The sequence below is a fragment of the Crocodylus porosus genome, unplaced genomic scaffold (assembly GCF_001723895.1).
Source record: "Crocodylus porosus isolate Cpor-Errol unplaced genomic scaffold, CroPor_comp1, whole genome shotgun sequence".
Lineage (NCBI taxonomy): Eukaryota > Metazoa > Chordata > Crocodylia > Crocodylidae > Crocodylus > Crocodylus porosus.
The window spans coordinates 21,774,162-21,793,254 of record NW_017728951.1 but is presented as its reverse complement, the minus strand read 5'-3'; the positions used below and the strand labels follow the sequence as shown (position 1 = coordinate 21,793,254).

Genomic DNA, 19,093 nt, shown 5'->3' with positions numbered 1-19,093 from the left:
GAGGCACGACTTCACGGTCAGGGTGGCTAGGGTCTGGAACCAACTTCCAAGAGAAGTGGTGCAGGCTCCTACCCTGGGGGTTTTTAAGAGGAGGTTAGATGCACATCTTGCTGGGGTCATTTGAACCCCAGTACTCTTTCCTGCCATGGCAGGGGGTCGGACTAGATGATCTGCTCAGGTCCCTTCCGACCTTAGAAACTATGAAACCTATTGTCTCCCATCCCTTTCATCCTCACTGCCACAGATTTGCATTTTCATAGACCTGCATTTTGGCTTCTATTCTACCCAGAAGAGAGCACAAAACACCAGCAGACTTTCTCTATGCCTGGAGAAGGGTGTTTGTGCCCAAAAGCTTGCAAAGAACACTTTTTCCAGCTATTGAGTTGGTCTAATAAAAGATAGCACCTCTACCCAAAGAACCTTGTTCATCTTGGAGCAGCTCATTGGGATGCTCCCAGTGGGAACAGGGTACTCCTGGCTTCTGCATCTTCTTGTGGCAAATCTCTGTAATACAGCCTACAACCCCAGCTACCCCAGGAGAGCTGGTTATCTATTCACTTGTATTAACCAGTGTAAGGTAACTGCTTTACAAAGCCAATGCAACCTACACCAATATTTTGTGTCTAGGCTACAAAGGTTGTAGACCCTTCAAGGGAACTGTAGTTGAATTTTGAGGAAATGTGGATTGAGCTTCAAACAATATATCAACACATTTCTGCCTTGCCCTGCAGTTACAGAAAATGACTTATGATGATGTTCAAGACTGAGAAAAATTAACTGTTGGCGTTGACCTGCAAACAGGCTAAAACCTGTGGTTTCTGCTGGCTTATTCTGTTGGTCAGACTCTGATTTCATGCCAAACTCAGCGGAACACAGGAGACACTGCAAGCAAATGGAAATGTAAGATAAGGTCTATATGAACTTCTTCCAACTGGAAACACAGCAACTGCTTCTGTGCTCTTCGGCACAGCTTGGTCTAGAGTGGACTTAAACCCTTGACGAGAACTAATTAAGTACACACATCACTTTGTATTTACTTGGATTTTTGACAGTAGATCCAAAATGTTGTACCCATTGGTGCTCCATGTAATTTAATCAACCATATTTAAAATGTAAATTAGATCAGTTAAGCCTCTATATAAATCACGCCCCCACAACCGACTCACAAAAATGTCCCATATTTAGATTATCCATGAATTTGCTCACACTCTTTCCTTGTCTCCATGACAAGCACTGGACAGCACTGAGTTCATAACGTTAAATAACAAAAGCACCTCCCAGAGTCAAAGGACGCTATGATCTGTCTCCTTCCATTTTGAGGGGTCCTCACTTCATGCATTGCACCAGATTATGCACAGTATGAAACGGAAGGCCAGATCCTCAGCTGATGTAAATCAACGCTGGTCTACTGACATCAGTGACATGATACAGATTTATATGAGCTGAGAGACTTTTACTTTTTCCCCTTGTAAACCTTTTCCATTATGTACATAAATGCAATAAATAAAAACACTAAGACAGACCATAATCAGAAAGCAGAGACACAGAGCTATTGGTATTCCAGCAGTGGATAGCCAAGGCGAAGGCTGCTGCTGATAAATGCTCTCACAACCCTGCCAAGCAGATTGGCTAACACCTTTTTATAGTGACATCTCTACTCTCTATCACCCGAAGCTGCAGCTACTGTATTGCTGAGTTTCTGCTGGAAAAGATACAGGGACAAGAATGAAACTATCTTGTTAGTTGCACACAGGTCAGCTGTTTTTTGCTTAGATCCTGTTTTCTGCTTGGTATTTTTCTCCCTCCTTTGTTTTGGCAGGGATACCTTTTCCAATTAAATCCCTTTATTGAATTTCCACCCTTGGTTAGCTCCCAAAGATCTGACCCTTGCAAAAAAAATAGAGAAATGATTTATAGATTGCAACTCTTAGGCTAAGCCTAAAAATGCAGCTTATTAAACCCCCATCCCCTAGGCGTGGCAGTAGCACACTTACCTCCTCCAGGGTAGAAAGGTTTGCTTGCTACTCAAAGAGGTATAATTATCATAGCTGGGCTGGCAGGTTGGTCTAGTGTGGTAGATCCCAACACCATTTCTGACTGGCTCATGAGCCCACTTTTGATGCAAGATGTCTTGAATTGAATTTCTCTGGTCTCATAATTACACTTGTAAGTACTGTGGCCCCACTTGGAGGCATGATTCTTAGTTTGGTAATGGATGAGCTAGAGGTTAGAGCAAGAGGAGTCAAGCAGCTTGGGATATATTCTCCAGCTCGATGATGATGGCTTACCATGTTCCTCTGGACAACTCGTATGACCTACCAAAGTTTTCCAGTGCCCATGTTTCCAAGTGCTCTATTTGCACTGAGACAATTCTTATTATTACACCAAACCAATGAACTGGACGAAAACGGAACATGGTACCTGTTTTTGAGCACGGAACAATCTTGATATATCAAGAACTGAATACACCCTCAAAAGTGTCATGACACGAAATTAGCTCCTTGTAGAAACCCCCCCATAGCATTATATAGTAATGAACCAAATTCACTACAGCTTTTAGCAATGCTGATGATGCCACTCCATTCAAAACTGTTTCTGTGAAATTACTAGATAATAATACAGTTTTGACATATTTTGACATTTGCCAGAGAGCCTCCAGGATCTTCTGGATCCAGAATTAGTAAAAGTTAGAAGGGCAAAAAAAAAGGGGGGGGGGAGAAAGGAGGGAGAAGTAAGGGCCTTGAGAAATGGACAATTCTATCATTTTAATAATGTAAAATGCTATTAAATGGAACAAACATTTTACAAAGAGAGACAGACAGACAGACAGTAGGCCCGTACGGAATTTCAATTAGCGTTTTGTTTCAAAGCTGTTTCGACGTGTTTCGAGCTCGAAACAGCAACATCAAAATGAAAGAAAAGGCTTTGAAACAGTTTCAAAATGAAATGAGGACACTCAAAGCATTTTGAAAGTTTCGAAACGTTTCAAGTTTCAAAGCAGCCCGGCGGTGGGAGGCAGGGGAGAGTCAGGGCTGCGCTCCGAGCGGCTCCGCCAGCCCCACGGCGCTCAGCGCGGTGGCGGGACAGCCAGTGGCAGACCCATGCCAAGCACAGCCCTGACTCTAAGCACAGCCTTGGCCAGTGGCTCTCCCCCACCTCCCAGCAGCAGGCTGAGCTCTGTGGGGGTGCAGAGGGCTGTACTCGCCAGAGCTGCGCTCCAAATGCCTCCATCACTGGCTCTCCCGCCGCCTCCGACCACCAGGCTGAGCTGTATGGGGCTGGCGGAGCCACTTGGGCTGCACACCTGGGAGAAGTCCAGCACAATTCCACAGCCTTCCCGGGGTGCCGGCCCCCAGAGCTGCGTGCAGGATGACAGGAGGCTGCCAGCAAGTGAGACGAGTTTTGCTTTTAGCAGTTCGAGGTGCAGTTTCCCTGAACCCCCAGCACCTATCTCCTTGAAACTTGGCAAGCTTCATGCCATCAGAAGGGGCTACCAGCCCTTCAATGTTTTTTTCTGAATTGGGCAATAAATGACAAAGTTATAGGCGTTTTCATGATTCCCCAGTATAGCCTATGGGTAAAACGTTGAAGCGCATCAAAACAGTGAAAGTTTCAACAAAATTAAATGGGACAATGCTTCAAAATGAAGTGAAAAGGCAAAATGAAACACTGTCCCTTTGAAATGGCAAAATAGAAGTCGAAACAGAAGGTGCTGTTTCTCGCAGCCCCAATAGATAGACAGACAGATAGACAGATAGATAGATAGATATCTATAGATCTAGATATATGTAGATCTAGATATATAGCTATAGATACACACACATCTATATATTTATTTCAGTAGTGCCCTTTTAAAATCCATTTCCTAAAAAAAATAATCTCTTGCTCCTAATTCAAAGCAAATTAAATAAATTTTGTCTTGAAATGTCCCTTTCCTAATGTTTTCTGGGCTAAATTCTGCTTTCAAGGACACAACATAAATCTGGAATAACACAACTGAATTTGTCGGTGCAACTGATGGCATAATTTGACCCGCTGGGGATTGTTTGCTGTCTTTTCTCTGTTTGTTTGAATGTTTTTAAGTCCATTTAATATGCCATTTGAAAGAGAAACCCTTAAATGTTGCAAATCTGCTTGTTACACTGCAGTAAAGTAGTTATTTCTGGCGAAAGCATCATGGAATTGAAATGAGCACACTCAGGGCAATCAAAGTCCTGAGGCAATCCAAAGCTGCAGGAAAGAAGCCGCAGGAAGGTTGTGCAGAGGCTGGGAAAGGACAAACAGAGACAATCCTGGGAGTACAGGATCAGCAGATGGAAGAGGGGACCTGGGAGATCTTAGGTCCAGCAAGTGGAGCTGGAAGCAGTGAAAAGTAGCTCCATGGTAGCACGTGGCAGTCAAAATGTCAAGCCAGTCCACAGCAAAATACAAGAAATGCCAATGCTCTTTGGAAGCTAATGTACTTACGGCCATCTGCTGTCTTGGCTTCTAGGTGTATGAGGTCTGGCTCTTTACTGGAACCCATCATAGACCTGCAAAGAAAAGTTTGAAGTGAAAGTGTTTAAATGAATGAACTCTAGGATGCTGCTGCCCTAAACACTTACTCCAGAGTAGGAGAACTTGCTGAGGTAGAGCTGCATCCATAGTCCCAACTAAAAGCTGAAGGCCCTGAGAATTCCCAAGGAGCAAAACTGGCTTTTTAAGGAAAGCTGATGTACTTCAGATAGTTGAAGACTGCTATTGAGGGGACTGAACAGCAATCTTCAACTACCTGCAGCGGGGTTCAAAAGAGGACGGAGCTGGGCTGTTCTCAGAGGTGGCAGCTGAGAGAACAAGGAGCAAAAGTCTCAAGTTGCAGCAAGGGAAGTTTACGTTGGATATTAGAAATAATTTTCTCTCGCAGAGGGTAGTAAAGCACTGGTACAGGTTATCCAGACAGGTGGAGGAGTCTCCATCCTTGGAGGTTTTTAAGACCCAGTTAGACGAAGCCGTGGCTGGGATGATGTAGTTGGGGCTGGTCCTGTTGTGAGCAGGGGGTTGGACTAGATGTGACCTCCTGAGTCCCTTCCAACCCTCACTTTCTATGCTTCTGTGAGCACGTCTACACGCTGTGCTACACTGCCGAAGTCATGCTCTACAGTGACATAGTGATTACTTGTGTCTACACGTTGGCAGCTACTCTGCCATAGCGGTGTGCTCCCACACCTTAGCATGCCTTTACAGCAAAGTAGTGGCTGTTCTGCTTGGAAGGTGATATTTCAGCGTAGGACATGTTCAGGCACCCTTGGGTTGATAGGGTACAATTCATTACATGATGTGTTCTTGCACACTTTTCTTTGATTGGCTGGATGTGCTCTGATGATTTAGTGCTCAATCACATTTCCCTATGACTGGCTATAAAATTGTAGTCATTCCTCCATCTCAGACCTTTTATGCCCATTAATTTAATTGACATCCTTCATGATCGATACTCTGTCATTAATTAAAAAAATATAAAAAGAACCCCCCCCCCTTCCCTTTTCAGATGTTTTATTGCCTCTAATCTAATAAAAATGATGTTGAGTTAATAAAAGAAATGTCAGTCTGGGTGGGAAGGTGATTGTTTGCTCACTCAAGTAGAAATAGCAGCGTATAGTATTCAACGCTGTACATAACAGACGGACGGGTTAAAGTTAATTCATTGGTGAAAAAGTGCCACTGGACTTTTAGCACTGGTTCAGACAGCTCCCTGGAACAACGGACCTCTAGATTCATGTCTGGATTATAGCACTGCTTAGTGTGTGGGCGTCTGCATTAGGTCTGAGGGCACAGACCTGCGGTGAGTTTTGAACCCATGCTCTTTGATGCAGAAACGAGACAAAGACAACATTGGCCATCCTCATATCTCTAGGTTAAGATTTAGCCTTTCAGAGGGTGTGGATCATTTTCCTGACAGTAGCCTGAGTTATGTATTAATGTGCGATTGAAAGGAGAAGAACATTCATTTCCAGTGATCGACAAGCCTGATGCTGCCCCATCCAATCCCTCATAATTTCCAAAGAAATCAAAATTGAGGTTCGGGAAGCAATGAAGGGCCTAATTCAACTCCCGCTGGCTGCAATCAGAGTCAGCTCCAGCCCTCAATCATCAGCAGTTTTACCTAATAACCTTTATAGAAATGTTAACAGCAACAAGACTGTTTGTTCTGATTAATACTGGGTTATGCATGACGAATCCTGTAGCAAATTCTTTCACTCGAGAAGTTTTTTCTTTGTTGGACAGTCAAGTGTTTCTGGAGGGACTCAAATCATGGCTGTTCTTTCAGAGCTAGTGGTACTCTCAGCCTGCTCAACATTTTCGATGAGCTTTAAGGAGAGGCAGACATTTTCTTGAAAGAAAAATGACCGTGAGGCATCCAATGCACCCATTTTAATTTCTTCTTCTTGCTTACTGGAACCAAGAAGAAAAACAGTTGCCTTTTAAACTATACTGTCTTCCAGCCACAAAATGATCTAGGGTTTAGTTTCCCACATGGAAAATGCTTTATGTCAGCATCCGGTCTCTGACTACCTTTCAACCTCACGATCAAATCCCGCCCTTTTGGATATCAGCGGAGGTTTCGAAATTCAGTTAAATGGGAATAGGATTTGGCTCTTCAGGAAAAAGACCTCTAAGGGACAGAGCACCTTATTCGTGGCCTGACACAGACCCATGAGAGCACATTCAGTCCTAGACAAAGAGCTCGGTTAAGATTCTGTTCTACAGACTTGAATGCTCAGCCTTCGCACAGACATACAACGAGGATGCTCATTCAACTAAAGGTAAATTGCCCTAGTTAAAGTCAGACATGCTACGATCAGGTGCTTTGTGAGCTTCCTCTACCTGGTTTCCTCTGTCCTTGCCTGTAGCACCACTCCTATTCCAATTCTTAGCAAAGACAACTAATCTAGACTGAGTTATGTAGTGTGGAAACACGGGAAAAGACCGTCAGAAGTGCCTTTGCCAACTAACCCAGGATTTGCATGAAAATGTTCAAGGTCTAAAGGCCTGTTTACAAATGTTCTGCTGCATCAAACCCCTAAATTTAGAAAGCCAACTTTTCTGAAAATATTGGCGCTGTTTAACCTGACCCTGGTTAGAGTCACGCTAGTGTCTATGAGACTGCAATGAGTGCAACTTGAAGCAGGACTTGGCCCACTCTCCCAGTGATGGAGAGAGCAAAGATACCCACAATAAAGCTTACTGTGAACCTTTAACCAATCTGATCTGAACACCTTATGAGCATTACTGTATTATCCTCACATAGCCCTCTCAGGCAGGATGGTGCTGTTACCCCCATTTTATAGCTAGGCAGATGAGGCACAGAGAAACTCAATGAGTTGCTCCAGAGGACGCAGGAAATTGGCTGTTGGACCCAGACTTAAATCCAAGCTGCTAGAGACTGGTGTCCTATCCACTGGATCATTCTTCCTCTCTCAACCCAGAATTATTTTAGCTCTGAGACACAACATGTCAGATTTAGAACTGAAAGCAAAATTTTACAGCTAGGCATAACAAGAAATAAATGCCAAAAGACAGGCAAGTTGATAGACAAAATATGCTCCACTCAATAGTTGCTCTACACAATTTAAGTTTAGAAATAAGCAGACCAAATCTAGCCAGTGTAGAGCTATTTAAATCCAAGAGTTCAGAGATGTGTCTGGTTTTTCTCTCTTGTGCCACTTTCTCCCACCCCATGAGAGAGGATGATATTACTTAACAGCTGCTGTAAAGTTACTTAATCCCAATACAAATAAGTCAGGATTCACTGAAAGGATAAAAACCACAGCAAAACAGAACATTTGTTATTTTCGATTAAGACATCCAATTTAGTGCTGATTTATGGATAGATGGATTGTAGGTAAGATAGAAATGGAAATTTTCTGTGGCTGTGTATGATAATGCACAATGGATGCATCTACACATGCGCGTTTACTCTGCAGTAACAGAAATACTGTGCAGTACCGGTACACGCCTACAAGTCTACACCTGTACTGCACAACAAATTCGGCACACTGCAGTGATGTGTGTGTAAATTGGATACCTGCATCAAATGTGATAGTGTGTAATTTGTGAGTGTAAATTTGATACCTGCAGGTATCAAATTTACTCCTGATTAGTTACTGCACAGTAATGTACATGTAGATGCCTTACTGTGCAGTCACACTGGATGTCTGGACTGACTTGGGACTAACTTTAGTCACAAGTAAGCCCACACACAGTGTTAATGTGCTTTAATGCCAGCCTATCCCCACTTACTGAGCAGTAAATTAAAGCCTGCATCAATGCACATGAATACACGCCCAATAATGGATTTTCCTAAGCCTCATCTCTGGTGAAGTTTAAGTGTCCTGTGTTTTCTTAGAAGGATGGACATGCAACCTTTCTTCAATGCAGAACAAAGGTTAAGAGAGGTGAATAGCTTGCTCTGGTTGTACTGCATCAGATTAAGTACACTTTGTGGAGAACAGACAACAATATCTTGTTAGCCATTTTGTCTCTTCCAGCCCTATTTGTCTTTGATAATATGCTTATCCACAAATGCATGCAGCTATTGCTGGCATCACTATCCTGCACCTCCAGTCTTACTTCATTTCCTATAATGGAGGTCTGATACCTCCATTGTTCCTTTGTCTTAAGGTCTATATGATAGAAACAAACCTGCCAATTGCCATTTTATTCATTTAATTATAGGCCCTATTCGACTTATTGAAAACACATGCAAGATTCCCTTGGACTCCATTCCCCCAGAGACAGGCTCAAAGCAGCTTTGGAATGGTATGCCTTTCATTTTTTTTCCCCAAAGATATATATATATATAATAGATAGAAAATATTATATATACACACACACACATATCTGTTTTTATACACACACATACACACGCATTCTTTCTGGTGTCATTGTCTGAATGTAAAAACCTCCCAAAAGAAGAAAAATAAGTACAAACTATTCAGAAAACCTGGAGAAGTGAGAGTGCCAACAGGACCCACTCCAATGTTCCCTGCCGCCGTTACAGAAAATGTTTACATCATGAAATGTGCAAGCCCAACAAGGTCATTGATTTGACTGCAAACTACCTAGGATGTGGGAGAAGTAGAGTGGGGGAAAATACTCCAGAACATCCCTGTCACAGAGAGACAGCATAAAATAGAGAAGCACGGTACTAGGCATCGAACAAAGGTGTGGTTGTGTGTTTCTGCAGTCACTGTTTGACCTCCTCCTCTACTCTGATTGTCACATTTCTAAAGGAAAAAAAGTCTCCTTTTGAATGTCAACTTTTTGGGGCCTGGGAAATCCAATAAATACCAAACTATCCAGGGTGGTTTACTTCGTGTATTTTTTGCCCACAAGTATGGGGTTGGGGACCAATGAAAGTTGAGTGAGTCAGCTCACTCAGCCCTACAAAGAAAAATAATAAGGTAAAGAAAACATCCACATTTGGTATTTCTTAACTTCCAACACTTATTCTTAAACAGAAGCAAGTATGAGCTTGGACTACTAGTAGGAAAAGAGTTCAGGTCATGGGAAGACAGATGGGCCAAGAGTTTCAAATATATGGTGTTTTCATGTGTAGCTGCTGGAATAAAAACACAGGACTGATTTTCAGAGCCCAGCAGAGGTGTGGAGTAGTCCATACTTTTTGGAACTGAGGCCCCTGTAATGGGCCTTGATCTAAACATCCAAAAGTTGTGGTACATCAACATAAGAGGCCACTTTTGACCATGCTGCCTTAAATGGCTAAGATGAGGGACCTGAGTTTGAAAATTCCAGCATTTGTACTTTCAGCTGAGCACACCTAGAAATCTTTCATCTTTTTCATGCGTATATGCCAGCCAGAACTTTGATTTTTTCACTTCTAAATACCAATACTCTTCCAGGATGCTAGGATCCTTGCTCAAGCCAATGTTAACAACATTGAGCCAATGATCGTCAAGCAACAACTTCACTGGACTGACATTGTGTGCAGATGCCAGATTCTTGACTCACAAAAAAGCGTTTTCCTCCCAGGTCAGTAATAGCCTGAGATCTTGTGGTGGCAGAGGGAACACTCCAAAGACACAATGGCTGCATCCACACACGCAAGCACATGCACTTGCAGCAGCTCAAATAGAAGCATTGCAAATTTGAGCTGGGGCTTTTTGCCTCAGCACACGTTCCCAGATATGCACTTTGGTTGGGACAAATTGTGCCACTTGGGGCAAAATAACTCTGCCTGGCTCCTCCTGGATCTGCAGCCATGGGGAGCTAGAGCCTGAGGCCAGCACCAGTTGTCCACCCTGGTCGCCAATACCAGCTTGCAGGGATGCATAGCTTTCCTTAATATAGAGAACTACACCCCTGCCCCTTTCGTCAACACGATCCCTCCTGTACAGGGTATAGCTGTCTATACCCATGGTCCAGTCATAGGAGGAGTCCCACCAGGTCTCTGTTATCCCTATGACATCATAATTATTTGCAGTGACCAGGAGGATGAGCTCCTCCTGCTTATTCCCCAACCTCCTGGCATTTGTATACAGGCAGACAAGTGTCCCACTGGGGGCTCTTGCCTTGCCCACAGATTGTATCAGGGCTGGGGCAGGGGTGGGCTCCCTTAAGTGCCTTGGCCTGATGGCTTTGCAGGGGTTGCTCAGTGGGCCAGCAGTGGTGGTAGTCCCCCCCGACCTCAGCAGGCTTAGTTTAAAGCCCGGTGGAGCAGGTCAGGTAGTCTGGCTGAGAAGAGCCTCCTCCCCAGGGGAGAGAGGTGGAGGCCATCTCTTCCCAGAAACTTGCTGCCTCTTTCGCCGAAGAGCGGGCTGTGGTCATGGAAGCCAAAGCCTTCCCGATGATACCAGTGCTTCCATCTTTGGTTAACTACATGGATCCTCCTCTCCCTCCTCAGCCCATACCCTGAGAGTGGGAGGATTGACGAGAACACCACCTGTGCCCCGAGACCCTTTAGCCCTGCTCCCAAATCCCTGTAGCGCCTCATGACTTGGCTGGGAGCACTCTGAGCCATGGCATTGGTGCCCACATGAATAAGGAGCATAGGATAGCGGTCTGTGGGCTGGAGGAGCTTCAGGATCCTCTCTGCAATGTTCCAGATGTGGGCCTCCAGGAAACAGCAGACTTTCTGGGCTAAGGGGTCAGAGAGGCAGATTATCCCCTCAGTCCCTCTCAAGATGAAGTCTCCCAAGACAAAAACTTCACGTTTTGTCTTGGGGAGAGTGGGGGCGGTAGCTGCAGTTGAGCCTCTATTGCCTGTGGGACCTGGCAACTCAGCAGGCTCTGCTGGAGCAGCAAGAGGTTCGTACCTCTTGCCTTAGGGCCCTTCACCACCTTGGTCCATGCCTCTGACTGGACAGAGTGGGAGGTCCCAGAGTTCTCTCTTGTCCTGGAGGGAGACTGTGGTCTACCCTCCATCTCCCGGGGAGAAGGGCCTGGCAGTAGTCTATCTCCTGCTCACAGTCCCTGATGGCACGCAGTCTCTGAACTGTGGCCTGGAGCTCCTCCAGCTGGTGCGCCAGAGACCCCAAAAGGGAGCAAACCCCACAAGGGGAGGTGGCCATGCTCCCGGGCCCCCAAGCCTGAAAAAGGGACAGGCAGCCTTGCAGCTGAGAGCCAGAGGCTCCATCTGCACGGAGCCCAGAACCATGAGCTCCGTCTGGGTGGCTGTCTCTGAGGTGCCAGGTGGGGGGCCGCAGACCCCGAGGGGACCCTCAAGGTGCGGTGTGTACCCATCCGTGTCATGCCTCTGGTGGGCTGGCTATGGCTGGTACTGTCTACCCTGGCAGGGTCTCGGGCCCTCCCATGCACCCTCCTGCATGAACTCCATGCTAACCCACGCGCCAGCAGACTAGCCGTGCCTGTTTGAGCAGCCTGTTTGCACTGCTCCAGTCGTGTGGCTCCTTGCGGGGCTGGGTGAAGTAGGGGCCTTGGAGGGGTGAGACCCAGCCTGGCTCCACTCAGCCACCTCCTCCCACTCACTAAGGGCTTTAACCCCCTCCCACAACAGGACCCACTTGCCTCTGGCTGTGCTGGGGGTTGGCAGGGGGCTGTGTGGCTGCTGGGGAGTCTCTGGGGGGCTTTGGGGGAGCAGGGGTGCAGCGGGCTTTCACCCGCACGTCTCTTGCCACTCTGGAGCCTAACTGGGGCTTTTTTGCTGTTGGCAGGCCCTTTTAAACTGCGCAGATGTGCAGTGGGCCTGCCGTTGAGGAAGCTGCTTTCGGGCAAGGGGGGGCCCTGCCCTACTGGCGGGGTCTTGTCTTCTCCAAACTAAATAATACTATTTTTTCAGTCTTTCCTCATAAGTCATGTTTCCCAGGCCTCTAATCATTTTTGTCACTCTCTGCTGGATACTTTCCAATCTGTCCACATCTTTCTTGAAGGCTCAAGACTGGACACAATACTCCGAGTGAAGTCTCACCAGTGCTGAACAGAGCTGAAGATAAGGAACTGCTGGATACTAGTTTCCTTTTATTAACCCAACTGTGTCATGAACTGAAAAAATGAGACGGAAAAAAACGATCACACTGTATTTCAGTCTTAAGTGGCTGCCTAAATTTTGTGATGAAACAAAACTACCCATACTTTTACCAAAGCTTAGAAGTTTAAAATTATTATTTTATCCTACAATAGTCTCTAGTGGCCCTAGCTACAATCAAAAGCCCACTGAATTAGGGGTATGGAAAAAGAGCTGCTGCCCTAGTAAACTTATACATAAGCAAGTGGGAAAAATGGGGGGGAAGCAGTATAATTATCCCCAGGGATCTTAAAAATCTGTTTGCTGTGGAAAACATGGAAAAACGTAGAATTTGCATTTTTACAGAGAATCTTTAAAATTGCCAGGGGGGAAAAAAAAAACATAATGAAAATAAAATGCTGGCTCCCCTGTAGGAGCCAGTAGTTCTCATGGCTGCTGCAGAAGACTGCTGTGGGGAGAAGCTGCCATCACACAGGGAAGCAGCCAAGATGACAGCCGCCCCCTTCTCCCCCCGCTGCTGATAAGCCGAGAGGGCTGCCCATCATCTGGCCCCACCTCTCTCCACCAAACAGTGATGAGAAGTGGGGACACATGAATGGCAGCCCCCTTGGCCGATCAGCTGTGAGGGGCAGGGATGCCACTGGGATCCCTTGGGCAATCAGCATTGTTGGGGGGAGGGGGGGGGACTCACTACAGAAAAGCACACATTTTTATGGGGGGAGGTTATTGGAGAATTTCAGGTTTTTTATCAGGAAAAAACAGGATCCCTGATTATTGCCACTGTACAGAACAGGACCCTTCTAAAGCCAGTGGCAGAAGTTGTATCATTGCCTCAAGTGGAGTAAGGATTTCATCCAGAGGGATGACTTAGCCTAGATAAGGCTACAACAAAGTCAACAACTTTGTTAACAAAGTCAACAACTGAACCTAGAGTCCAACCAAGAAACTATGCTTCTTCCCTTTAATGAAGAAGGTCTTGCTCATGCTGCAAAGGCTCAGTTACAGCCCTTGACATTTATGCCTTTTTCAAAGGCTGAAATCTCAGGTACACTCAAGTCAAGTCAATCAGGATTTTGTCATTTCCAACTATTTGGGTCAACATAGGTGAAGTCTTGGTTGGATAGGCCCTGGGTAGGCATGGAGTGATTGCTAGCAGGACATATGAAGAGGAAATGCAGCTGGACAGTCTGGGAGACCTACTTCCAAATTTAATCTTTAAAACCCCACGTATCCACCCATGCCCCCTTAATGACAGACTCAAGTGACCGTTAACCTTTTATTTCTTGGGTCACTCTGTACTTAGCAGCATTTATTTCAAGATGGCTCAGCACAACACTGCTTTGGTTCCTCCTGATCATCCTATTTCCATTTCTTGAGCAGTCCCATGTCCTCCTTCACTGAATTACATAGGAAGGGTAATTATCTATAACAGGCAGGTGGAAAAAGAGATCTTGTTTTCTGAGATCCTTATGCTGAAATTGTCCTATAAGCATAAATATTCTAACAAGCTTTATCCTGTCACAATAGAGTCATAAAGTTACTCTGTTCAGCACATGATAATGCCTTTGTAATTCAATTATTGGTAGTATTTGTCTTTGGGGATTTATCTTCCTTTAGCCTCAGCACTCATGTGGATCCCTTATCATAAATCTCACCAATGCAAAGCCAGCTCCCCTACTCTCTCTAGGGCACATCTTGCCACTTCTTGTTAAAAACCTGACAGCTTCTTCTGAACTGCTGAATGGCAGGTGCTTGTTTTTGCATGTCTGTTTTAAGACCAGAAAAACAACAGATGGAAGCAGATGCCAAAGCTAAATACTTATATGGGGTTGGGGAGGGTTGAATGCTGATGGTCTTATGGTCTCAGTTTTGCAGGTGGGAACCCAGAGTAATGCCACAGATTATTCAAGAGTAAAAAGCTGGTTGACTTAGTCAAGTGTACACAGAAATGATGTGGTAGCACCAGACATAAAAACCTGAGTGTCCTGATCTCGAACCCATTTGCCAGGATTGTAAAGCACTATCATGAATGGCTTTGTTGTCCATGCCCTGTCAGAGCGGCAGAAAATGGTCAATGGCCTATTCACGGGACCAACATCCTTCTACGGTTGCCATCCCCATCCAACTTCAGCGCCCCTTCCTGTTTAAAAGTCTCCCCTGTTTCTTTCCACAGCCCTAAATTGAAGCAAATATCCAAACAGTCTGTGGGCTGCTATATCTTAGATCCATCTGCCAACAGTCTCCAAGGGGACCACGGGATTGGTGGGTATGGTACTCTATCTGCACCACATCCCTGACGTGGCCATCCATCCCACCTCTGGGCTGTAGAGAGGGTGACCAAGAAACGAGCTTGGAGATTTTCAGGCTGCCTTCATTCCCTTTGCACCACACATTCTGGGGATGCAGAATCTGTTCCATGACCCTGAGAGGTAGGAAGGAAACCCGTCTCTTTGATGGTAAACAGACATGTCATTTGACCCGGACCTGGCTGTCCTGGGTTATGACCCGAATCAAAACAAGAGCAGCCACAAGCCATTTACACATTTCACCCTTCCCAGCTGCATTTCTGCTCCTTTGCCAATAGGTAGCCAGTGCATAGGCTTGTCCCTGGAATAAAGCAAAAGCACCATATAGAAGTACAAAAAGGATACCCCAGGGAAAAAGTGTGACTGTATTTTATTTCGCATGCTTCCGAGGGACTTGAAGCCAGACAGGGGAAGAATCTGCCCACAAACATTTGCCCCTAACAATGCTTTCTTCCCTGCTGCAGCTCAAGGCAGTTCTTTCTCACTCTTGCGGTCACCGAGTAATGGGAATAATTGATCTCTCACAGCTTTCACCTGTACAGCTAGGTTGTGTTTGCTCACTTGCTACATTCCCTTTCATGTATGGCAAGTGCAACTCAGGGGGCTTGAACATCTCCTACAGAGGTCTGTTTAAGAGAAGAAGGAAAGACCTTTGGATTACAAGGTTCTGAATGGGCTGCAACAGTGCAATGATTTGACGAGCGCTACCAGACCAAGCCAATCTGTTCCACTGCTTCTGAGAGAACAATATACAACATAGATATTGCTTCCCACAGCCAGACACGCACACCTCTAGCCCTTTGCAGGGATGTCTTTTCCTCTTGCAGGTGCTCTAGACAGAGGCCCTGGAAGTCATTTATAGGAAGAGTACAAAGTAAACCATATTTACACAGTGTGCTACTCATTAAATATACAGCAGAGAGGAACAGTGAAACCTTCCTGGCATGCATTCAGACAAGTTAAGTTCACAGCCAAGTTAACTAACTGCTTCATCCCTTGAGGCTTGCCCTTTGCAGGTGCATGCTGGCAAATTAGTTTCTTCGTCAAATGCTTGAAGAGGGTGGACCCTCTTGCGCCCGGAGTCAGAAGACCAGGCTCTGATGCTGAGTCACTGCAAGATCAGGTGCTGGAAACCCACCCACAGAGGCAGAGCCTACGTCTGCTGGTTCATACTGGAGGGCTGGGGAGCTGGAGCTACCAGAATATCGCCCTCACTTAGGTGGAGTAAGACATACTGATATAGGCAAGTCGGTAGAGAACAAGAAGTGCAGACAAACCAAATGTGAATCTTCCTCCTCAACCTCTCACTCCTAAACTTTTTTGTCTCCAAATTACCATTCCTCAACTTCCAGGCATGGAAGACCAGATTCTAGGATGAGGGATTTAGAGCCGCAAGGCCAACTATCCATCTTAGGATAATACTGCAATCATTATTATATTCCTATTTGAGGCCAAGCTTGGTTCATGAGCTGGGTTCAGGAAGCTGTTACCTAGCTACATTACTGCTTTATAGGGGTTGATGGTGGGGAGGGGGTTATAGTTTGTGCTAAAATACCTAGAGTCACCTATCCACAAAGACAGGTGTCTTAATGCCTCCTCCTGTTGAGGAGGCAGTAGGGTCACAAATTGCTGTATGGAGCAAGGATCAGGAGACCTGGATTGACAGACCTGCTACTTATTTGCCAGGTGATCTTTGTCACTTCTCTCTGCCTGGTCTATAAAGTGGAGACAGGCAGTAGCTTTGGATCTGGCCCTCTCAGAGTTAAATATCAAAGCAAATCCAGCCGGTTTGATCATCCTTCCCTCAGTAAATATGTGTTTTCCCTCCTTTGCCTCTCCTCAGTGGTGTGGATATGCCTTGCAAAACACAGCATGAATAAAGTCCTAAGTAACAGAGTAAACCGTAGGGGCTCCAGTAGACTGTTTGCATCTGGCAGGGGTTCGGTAGGGACTTGTGGGTACTAGAGGTTTTTTCACCTAACAATGAAATAACGTTGGGCTCTTCAATTACTCAACACTGCTGAGTGGAACAGATGCTGTCTGGGTCACATCAGGAGGCAAAGTTACACAGAGATCACTAACTTGCCCATGGAAGATGCCAAAGCCATGAATATTGCTCTCTGTGCATTTGGGCATGAAGTCCCCTTTGGTAGCACTGGCAACAAAACTTGCAAGGGGATGTAGAGAGATATTTTGCACTCACCCTCAGTACCACAGCACCTGGCTGCACTGCTCACCCACCCCTGTGTGTCACTTGCACATATGTTTCTTTTGCCCTGGAGACCCAGCCAGACTAAAAATATCAGCACTGGAAGAACAGCCTCTGCCCTGGGGCTCTGACCTTCATCTGACTTTCCTTCAAATCCAAAATCCAGTTGGAAACCGAATGTGTGTCATTAGCTTTGGCCAGTGGTTTCATGCAGGACCCCTCAAAAGCCATCATGAGTCCCTCTCGCACATACAAGTTCGATTCATGTATAAGTCACAGACTGCATCTATTTTTAATTATACTTTCTGTACAGTCCAAATCATCCGCTGTGGGTTTATGTTCTATCAAGCAAATGATTTTCTGGATGTGCTGTTCTAGTACGCTTTGATTGGCATCTTCCCTATCAGCCTCCAGCAGTTGCCCCACAGTGTTATAAAGGTCTTGTTCAGCAACGTGCGGTATCTTTTACAAACAATCCTGATTGCCACGCCAATTCAAATCAGCTCAGCCCACCTGCGTGTGCCTGCAGATTTCACCCAGCCTAAAGCTGGCGAAAGCTGTGAGGTGGTTTACCAGCCTACCTCCACCTGCTTGAGTATAATAGAGATTTTAAAAGTTGTTACCAGGCTTTTGATGCTGCTTTTCCTCTGATTTGCAGCTCCTCTGGGGATCTCTCTAATTAGCAGAATCAGGACCTTTTAAAATAAATTTGTTGCTGGCCTTCTAAAAAAATAAAACGCACTCAAAAATCTGCTCTGAAAGAGCAAAACCAGATCCAACTCTGCGGGTGTGTCTACACGTGCATTTAAATTTACTGCGCAGTAAGTTACTGTGCAATAAGTAGGAATAGGCTGGCATCTACATGTGCAGGTGCTAAAGCGCATTAACACTGTGTGTGGACAGACCTGGAACTAAAGTCAGTCCCAAGTGAGTCCACATACGCACAGTGTTATGGCACATTAAGGCACGTGCATTACAGAGCAGTAAATAATCAGGTGTAAATTTGATACCTGCATGATGCAGGTATCAAATTTATGCTCAAGTCAACATGACTCACCATATTTGCTGCACAGTACAGGTGTGCACATGCAGATTCAAGCACACGTGTAGATGCAGCTGTTTGTCTACGCACCATCCACTCACCTGTCTGCTTCTCTCCTTAGATCCATCCGTACCTGCATGTGCATTTTCTTTTATACTTTCTTCCCCCGTTCTACTCTCATTCTCTGACTTAGGTTAAAGTTAGACCCACAGGAAATGTCTCTGTTAGAGTCAAAACAAGCCCTACTTCCAAACCAAGTAACGCACAGGGATCCCTCTCTAAATCTCAGGCAGTCCATAATATTACGGCTATGCTACCTCTACTTGCACAAGAAGCTCTACCACATGAACTTATCATTGCATGCAGTCTTCTAATCTTTCTCTGAATCCAGTTCCAAACTGCCCCCGACATAGTTCAAACTCTCTGTGGACTCACAACATCCCACGATTAATCTCATTTCCACTTGTTTTTCTGCGCTCTTCCTCCTCTCTTCCAGTGTCTCCCTTCTCCCCATAGCCCCCTTGCGGAAATTCAGTCAGAGTGTTTTATCTCTCTGCTGCTGTTTCATTTATATAAAACTGTCTCACCTCCCTTGGGATGAGTCACTTTGTTACATAATCTGGCTTTGCCCTGACCTCCCTTTCCCTCTCATCCACATCTGCCAAACTTTCTGTAATTCTCTGCATTAAATCAAGACATCTCAAGAAACAAAAATGAGAGAGAGAGAGAGGTAGAGAGAGATCTGGAATTTAAGCAACCCTTCAATTCAGGTGGTACTTGGAGCAGAAATTCAGGCCATCTATTCTGAAAAGAGGGGCGGTTTGTGAAATTGGGATACAAACTGGGGTAAAATCACTAGAAGATAAATACTAAAATACGAGTTAGGGATCAGGGCCTATGAAAAGATGTGTAAGTGGAGGCCAGGTACATAAAAGGAACAGAGAATACAGTTTGGCCATCGCGGGGAGTACTTAACCTTGAATTACTTGATCTTGCAAACGTGTTGATTGTGTCAAAATAGCACCTGCAACTGTGAAACATTGAGATCCTCCCAC

General features: G+C 45.4%; 1 protein-coding gene across 1 annotated transcript in view; it reads right to left on the bottom strand.

Annotated features, from left to right (window-relative positions):
* SORCS1 (sortilin related VPS10 domain containing receptor 1) overlaps nucleotides 1-19,093 on the bottom strand; it is a 283,918-nt gene that overhangs the window by 111,853 nt on the left and 152,972 nt on the right. Inside the window, exon 6 of the mRNA XM_019555480.1 lies at nucleotides 4,468-4,532. Coding sequence (XP_019411025.1) covers nucleotides 4,468-4,532 — 65 coding nt within the window. The remainder of the gene's footprint in view (nucleotides 1-4,467; nucleotides 4,533-19,093) is intronic.